We start from the raw sequence: 8,144 nt of genomic DNA on the forward strand, positions 1-8,144 counted from the left end.
ATCTTTTAATTGAGCCATAACAATGTACTACTTTTAATGCTAAAAATAAAAATATTATTTTTTCTTGTAAATATGAGCAAGATTAAATGATGTCTATTTCACAAGAGACCTACGCATAAATATAATAGCCGCAAGTTCATTGAAGATACATGTATTGCACATCTTAATTTATCGAAGAATATACATATATTACTTAAAATTCTAAATTTAATATGGCATTTAAACTATAATAGGAATTAGGTTTTTATTACTTCATCCGAGTCTGCAATTTTTCAGATTTGCATCTTTTATTTTTTAATATACAGACATTGAAGACTTCCATGAAATGCTACTCAATATACTCCCTTAAACTCTATGATCGTGGAACTTTGAAAGAAAAACACAAAAATGACGAGTCTCGAGATAGCAATGAAACTCTGGTCTGGCTGCATCTAATCTACAAAGAAAAAGGGGAAATAAGGAAAGAAATAATCGATCTGTTTCTAAAAAATTACATCTGTTAGGCGATAGATCTTGCTCATCTGGAAAACTCGCCGGTTTCACGTGAGAATGAAACTGAACATGGTGTTTGCATTACACTAGACACGTCGAACACCTCCATAAATCTTTGATCCGAAACTCTAGCCTTGTCAGCTGCAAACCTCTGGTACTCCTCGAAAATTGAGGTCAAACACCAATTTTGTAATTTCCTCAGGCATCCCACGAGACAACCAGTCCGATGCTTTACGGAGAAAAATAGCATATGTTAGAATGGGGAAGTATTCTTAGGCACTGACTAAGAAGTCAAAAGACAGGAAACATGTTGGTACCTTCCCCCGTTTACAGTGTATTAGGAGCGGACGGTTGCTTTCATCTATACATAATATCAAACAGCGAAAAGTATGTTGATGATCATGTAGCAAAATTGGTGAAAATATTAAGAAGAAAATAAATTTGTGGTGGAATTACCTAACAACACTTCCAATGCTCTACGAATTGTATATTCTGGGATATTTACATATGGCTCCTGCATAAAGAGGGACAAAATCTTTAACAATGTGATCATATGGACTCATGAAATCATGTTATGTTACTTGCATCAGTGCCCATCGCCCATCGGTGTCCCTTTAAGCCAACAGAAAATCAAAGGAAAAACTAAGCAACTCAACCAGTCATGCTAACCTTACCATTAGAGCAATCATGAATAACCTTATCCTCGGCAAAATATCCCCCTCATACTTAATTGCTGAGTTTATTTCGTCACACGATAGTGTGTGGGATTGCAGAAATTTTAACCATTTATTTTGCCCAAGGGCTTTCAGTCAGTTGTTGATTTGAATAACAACTCTCACGCAGCACTGGCAGCCAATGATTCTATCGTGTAAATTCTTCAAGAAAAATTATTCATCCACTCAAGAAAAATGTCTATAAAAGATATTTCCTCCCTGGAGGCGAAAGAACATCAAGGATCTCAATTGTTCAAGAATGGAGAATAGATATTTGATGAAATTCAATACCAGAAACTACTCATCATAATACATTACTGAATCACTAATGCTTGAAAAATTGATTCAAGTTTTGATGGAAAAACCAGCGCACAAAAGAATTTAACTCTAAACGTTGTACATGATCAGTAACAAACTTTCTCGGATGAAACCAACTTTTCATCTTCAAACCACATCATATATTTTCACCAACAATAATTTAAAATTGAAATTCATTATGCAGCCTAAACTAACGCAGAGAACAAAACTAAACGTCGAAGCATAAAGCAAAACTACCTTAGATCCTTCGATTCCGAAGTGAAAAAGACGAATCTTGTTGGCGTTGAGGAACTGCACATTGACTTGGGGATAGGGTTCCGGACACAAGTATCTACGTATACCACACACAATTCACAAATGAGAATGAATTTCGTTTATCCGTAAAAAGAGAGATGGAAATATATTATATAAAAAGAAACGGAAGGATTTCGAATTGAGGCGCACATGATCGACCGAATGCCTATGGTTTCCAAAAACGGGAAATTAGGAGTATCGGGGAATCCGGAACGGTATATTCCGTGATCAACCATAGAGAAATTCAGCGGCGGAAGGAAGCGAGACTCTTCAACATTGACGGCGGTCGTCGGAGATTTATCTGGGGACATATCGTCTGACGACGGTGGCGTGGCTGTGGTTGTGTGGCACATCGGACCACTGTTTTGAGACTTTTTGGAATGGTTTGATTCTTTGGAATCTTGGAAGATCCTTTAACTGCCGCTGCCAGATGTTTCGGGTCCCCAATATGCAATATATTTAATTTAAATTTAAAAATATCGTAAAATCATGAGAAAGTTAAGAAAATGTTGGACTTTTGTATATAAAAGATTTTAATAAAAATCATTGAAAATTTATGTAACTTCTCAATACCACTTGGTCTTTATAGAGTTTAAAAAAGTCAAAATTAATACAAATTAACTTTTTAAAACTCTATACAAATTTATTTTGAATATCACCCTATTTTTATAGGGTATACAAAAGTTTATATTGAATACTTCTAAACTTTTAAAATGCATAAAAGTCTTTAAAAATTTATAACCAATACACATCTTTAATATTTTATAATATTTGATAGGTGAACGACACCATATTTTCTTCCGATTTTATCCTTTTCTTTCATAATTAATTTTTTATTTTCTTTCATATTTTATCCATATCTTTTACTCCATGTCTCAATAAAATTCTCCACCTTACTCAACTCATGGTTTCTCTTCCCAAAATTCTTATATTTTTTTTATTTAATTCATTCAAAAAATGACTCGGTTTTTCAAGTCATATTTAAAATATTTAAATGTTACTAGACAAGTACAATTAGTCAATGTATAACTTATCCTATCTAATTCTGTGTTCTTCTCGTCATATTATTTTTTCATCTATTAATTATTTATTTTAATCAATCAAATTATTAATCATTTATCTTAGATCAATCAAATCATTGAATTTAAATTACTATATTACCCTCATAAATAATAGTATTCATATTTTATTTATTTTTTAAAAGACAAAATCATAATTTATCATTTTTATATAAAATTTAAACAATCAAATCACATAAACTATAATTTATCAATCAAATCAAATATTATATTAAATATCATTTTTTATTTATTTTATATCATATTATATTACTTATCCATGTATTATTTATCCTATCACATAAACCAAACGATAACTAGTATATATTGATAGTATGTTTTAAAAAAATAATAATAATAATAATAAAAATCACAGGAGCCCGTGATTGAGAGCAAAAGCGTAGATGGAGATAGAAACAAATTATATGAGCTTGATGGACCTAGGTACTAGGCCCATTCCAGTTGCTGCTATAGTACCCTCCGCCCAAATAAAATACATGGACTTGTCTTGTAAACAATGACGTATCCCCAAAAAACACCCACTAAAATTATTTTTCTTCTCCTAACGACTCGGTCTCCCTTATTATGTCAAATATACATTCAATGTGCTATCAAGTCAAGCAGTGAGCAACTCGATATTGAGGATGCAACACGTAGAATCAAGCTTAAAGTTTTACGTTGTGTTTCTATGTCTTGTAATATTTTCTTATAAATTTGGCTTAGAATAGGATATGTGGTTGTCTTCTCCTGGGATACCCAGTGCATTTGTACTCATTTACCCGTTTTTTTTAATGAAATTTATTTCATTAAAAAAAAAAGTCAAGCAGTGAGCAATGGAAAAAAATAAATACTCGGAAAGAAGAGGTCAAAACCACACGAGTAACTATCAAAGAGCCATCAAACCAAGAGTTCCATGCTTGACTTGATCCCCACCAATGTGTACACACGTCAATTTACAATCAGCTACGTTGTTGAATTTTAACAATTGAATCCTTCAACATCTTCGAATTACGTGGTGAATGGGGCACAGACTGTTACTGGGAACGCTTGCAAGATTAAGCAAATTCAGGGTATAGCTAGACTTGTAAATAGTTGCATGAATCATGCTAGGACAACATAGAAACCAGTACAAGTTATTTTCAACTTTTTGTGAATTCAGGCAGTATTTCACTTTTTCATCTTCTTCGAGAATCCCACCCACGCCAAAAGCAACATCCACGAGTCCCAATATGTAGTATTATATATAATTCTACCATTTTATCTTCGGAAAGAATTAATGTGTCTCTTTAACTTTATCATCCATCCTCTGGTATGACGATAACGTTTGATCTTGATGATCATTATTTCAATCCTATACATCATTATTTGAAATCTTTTCTCAACTTGTTACTTGTAGTTGGTACTCTGATTTAGAATCAATGCAGCAAAAGTATCGAGTTCAAAAGGAGCAATCATAGAATATAGATTAATAATGTTGTCCATGTTTTGCACGAAATGGTGACTCCAGCACTAAAAACACTTGAAATTTTTTGATTTTGCAGTATCCTGGGACTGAAACTTGGGTATTATTCAGCAAATTAGCAACATAGTGAGAACTGAGAATGCCCTGAATCCTGTTCAAACTTTAGTGAACAGATTTTGGAACACAAGTTCCAGCACATAACTGGACCACGCAGGAGACACTTCTTGAGCCGGTGGGGTAGCTTCATTAATGTGATATTCAAAACAAGAATGTACAATTGTCACAGTCAAGTATGTTAAATTGCTCCCAATTCCGACGCGGTGGAGCAATCCATTGTTGTGTACCAAACTCGGGCTAATTCTACAAGCTCCAAACTTGGATGCATTGCCAATGTTTCAGACGTGTCTTACATGAAATATCTAAGTATTGATAATTGAAATGCAGATTACACTATATCACTTGGAAATTCAATGAACTTTGTGCTTCAATCTTGGCCAACAAAATATAAAATTTAGAATAATCTCATGACACGATATTTCATCCATCAAGATTTCACCTTACAACAGTTATTTTACCTAGGTTAATTATGACCAAAGGAACGAAACAACACGTGAAAATATGACAGTGAACACAATCATAAGACTAGATGAAGTGGACAAAAGAGAGAAGTAGATGCTTGGGAAAGTTACAAATTATGCAGGGGTGAAAACAAAGAGTACCCAAAAGGAAAAGAACAGAGAGATGGACAGAGAGAGGGGCAAAATACAAAAACTATGAATGCTTTGTTTGGTCATTCCAGTAAATAAAATTAAGATAAAACAGATGACTGAATAATGGAAGTTAGTCAGTACATAATACCTTCAATTTCCAACTACATCTGGGAAATTTACCAATTGCAGAGCTCAAATGCAGATGATTAAACTAACTCGTTGCTGTCAATGATCAAATATACTAAAAATTGAAGTAAAAACCAACTAATAAAGAAGAAATTTAAGGAAGATTGAATATGTAAAACTCACCCTTGATTTACAAGATGTTTGTCTACAAACATACCAAAATAGAATTTCTTGCAGCAAAAGTGAATATTGCTTCCATGGTATAAGCAAAAAAGGAAAGTAAATCAATCTTTTTTAACCTTACGCTTAGTTTCCTCCAATATCTTTAACCCCAAACGCCCCAAATCCTTTCTCCAAGAAAGCTCACAAATCTCCTCACCGACCCTCTCTCCAACTCTTCTTCTTCCTCCCCATTCTTCTCCTCCTCCTCACGGCCACTATTTTCTCCGCCGTCTCCGCCGCCGTCAATACCGTTCTCCACAGGAGAGTTCGATTCACTAAAGTTGAAATCTTGCTTGGTCAAACTGGGCTCAGACGTCTTGGTTTCATCTAATTCAAGACTAATTTTACCTTTAACACTTTTACCCTTCCTCCTTTCTCTCCTGTTCTTTTCTTTCCTGCTCTCCTTAAATAGACTATCTTCGAAAGCATCAATAATTTCGTGTATAAGCTGGCGATTTGGCGATGAATCCCACTTCACCCAGTAGCTCATATAGCATCTGAAGCAGTAGCAGCTGAAGCACACAGGGTGGTCCGTCGCCCCACCCTTAGAACCACCCGAAGTGGCTCCGGAAGGGGTTTTCTTGTGGTGGCTGTTGGAAAAGTTGGCGGAGGAGCAAGAAATGAGGTATGCAAGCACTTCCCTTTCTTCCGGTGACAGAGCTGCGGCCAAAGTCAATATCGCAGCCGGCAAGAAGGAAAGAAGCTGGTCCGAGACCGCCGGCGGCGTCGGATGCACCGTGCCCCTTTTGTACAGCTTCTTCATAGCTCACTTTCAGAGATAGAAAGAGAGTTTGTGAAATGCTTGTTCCAAGTTCACTGATGTATGAAAATACAGAGGGAGAGAGAGAGATAATGGGGTGAGGATTTTGAGGAAGTCTTTGATTCTTGAACATAGAGATTAATGTATTGTTTGGGTTGGAGGAATATTAAAGTGCGACGCAGGGGGAGGTATGTCTACAACCTACAGCGTAGGCCCATCTATGAACAGTGATATTTTGCGAAAGGAAGAGATTTGATTGGTTGAAAAAGCAACACAGGAAACAGAGCCATTAAAGTGGGCCCCACTCTATGGCGAATCTCTTTGATCGTATCCTCTTTTCAGAAATTGTTATTAGCACTCTGTGTCTCTTTGTTCCATGCCAGTATTTCTTCAGCTTTTGGGCCGGGACGAGGCCCAAAACATGCTTACAGCGGCCCACAATGCATGACTCGGCTTTTGTCTTTTTCAGAGAAAATATTATTCTTTATGGTAGGAGAGATTCGAATTATTGTGAGATGATCATTTTCATTAATGAGATTTTATCTTTACATGCGGTGTCGATACACATTTGAAAGTTGAGATTTATCGATATTTTTGGGTCATTTTATTTTTTCTGTAAACTTCATAAATATTGTTAAATCTTTACTTTTAAATAAGTTATTTGGATAGTTTGGGATTAAAGAATTAGTGGTCCAGTCAATAATTCAGGGGTGACAAAAATTTTCAAAATTTCGACTCATTCCGAATCTCATCTTATTTTTGTCCTGAAACAATCTCATCTCGATATTTTTACAACCCAAACTTTTGAAATTTTTCTCGTCTTGATTAATATCGGGAGATGAATCAAGAATAAATCTTTTTCGACGGGATTTCTGACTCATCTCGAAATAATATTATAATATATTTTATTAATAATTTTAATAATATATTGAGCTAAATATTATTGTGTTTCAACTTATATAATAATTAAATTATGGACTTAATTCGCATAATTGTTTATTGTTGAAACTATCGAATAATATTATCATGAAATGATATTTTATTTTGTGTATTTTTTTAAAAATAAATTAATAATTTAATTAATTCATATTTATAATTATCTCATTAGAATAAATATGAATAAGATATGCAATTGGACAATTTATTTAATAAAATTTATCGAGTAATTTGTATCTAAATATTTTATTAATAATTCAATAAGATGTTCTTATCTTTAGAGAACCTTGAATAATTATTCGAAATATTTTAATATTATATGTTTTAAATTGAATTTTTTTATTTAAAAATATAAATTTATAAATAATATTTTTTATTAAATAATCACATTTTTTTTGTTTTTTAAACGAAATCTTGAAATTAAAAAAAATCAGGATTTTTTCTCTCTACTCGACAAGATCTCGAATGTTCGGAATCCCAAATATTCGAGTCCCGAAATATGTTGAGTACGGGTTCGAGAGAAAAAAATTCCGACTCTTTTCAAGACGAGAATTGGGTAAGGGAACTCTATTCCATTCCTAGTTAATATTGAAGAAAAAATAGTATCAAATATAATTAACTTGAAAAAAAAATGGTATGCTTTTCAAAATGTTATGCACTTATGCTAGAAAAACAATTAAAACTTTGGAAATACAAAAAGTACAAAAATTATATTTCAAGCCCAATCGCAAGCCATGAAAAAAAAAAAACTGATTAAAAGATATACGACGAACATCCGATGTCAAATTGTGCTTTTTTGGGCCACACAATCATAGATTATAATGATAAATGATCATTATCTATCGATAGGGTTGAGTGAACCATAGCCTGCTGAAAGCCATTATGGGATTCCCTTCATAAGTACATCAATTTTCTAAAATTCTGAAAACCACAGTCCACACACCTCTTCATATGATTTGACATGCATTGTCTCCCATTTTTCGATTAAAATAAGAACACAATATGCATGCAATTTTATAATCTAGCAACATTGCAACTTGTTTTTAGAATAAA

General features: G+C 33.5%; 2 protein-coding genes across 2 annotated transcripts; both read right to left on the bottom strand.

Moving 5' to 3' along the window:
• Positions 1-252: 252 nt before the first annotated feature.
• LOC140866252 (inositol diphosphatase DSP1-like) lies at positions 253-2,224 on the bottom strand. Its single transcript, XM_073271199.1, has 5 exons — positions 1,968-2,224; positions 1,761-1,854; positions 949-1,006; positions 810-853; positions 253-721 (listed from the first exon to the last, which is right to left on the bottom strand). Exons 1-5 carry the CDS (start codon positions 2,168-2,170, stop codon positions 518-520), a joined length of 603 nt encoding a protein of 200 aa, XP_073127300.1. The 5' UTR covers positions 2,171-2,224; the 3' UTR covers positions 253-517.
• A 2,936-nt stretch (positions 2,225-5,160) lies between these two features.
• LOC140866637 (uncharacterized) lies at positions 5,161-6,338 on the bottom strand. Its single transcript, XM_073271665.1, has one exon. It carries the CDS (start codon positions 6,156-6,158, stop codon positions 5,499-5,501), a length of 660 nt encoding a protein of 219 aa, XP_073127766.1. The 5' UTR covers positions 6,159-6,338; the 3' UTR covers positions 5,161-5,498.
• Positions 6,339-8,144: the final 1,806 nt, after the last annotated feature.

Source organism: Henckelia pumila, chromosome 4 (assembly GCF_033568475.1).
Source record: "Henckelia pumila isolate YLH828 chromosome 4, ASM3356847v2, whole genome shotgun sequence".
In the NCBI taxonomy this organism is placed as follows: domain Eukaryota; kingdom Viridiplantae; phylum Streptophyta; class Magnoliopsida; order Lamiales; family Gesneriaceae; genus Henckelia; species Henckelia pumila.

Excerpts from the sequence above, each read along its gene's own strand:
- LOC140866252 (XM_073271199.1), bottom strand. The coding sequence starts at position 2,170 with ATGTGCCACACAACCACAGCCACGCCACCGTCGTCAGACGATATGTCC. Across the intron at positions 1,007-1,760 it reads TCGGAATCGAAGGATCTAAG|GAGCCATATGTAAATATCCC; the intron begins GTAGTTTTGCTT and ends CTCTTTATGCAG. Across the intron at positions 854-948 it reads AGCATTGGAAGTGTTGTTAG|ATGAAAGCAACCGTCCGCTC; the intron begins GTAATTCCACCA and ends TATTATGTATAG.
- LOC140866637 (XM_073271665.1), bottom strand. The coding sequence starts at position 6,158 with ATGAAGAAGCTGTACAAAAGGGGCACGGTGCATCCGACGCCGCCGGCG.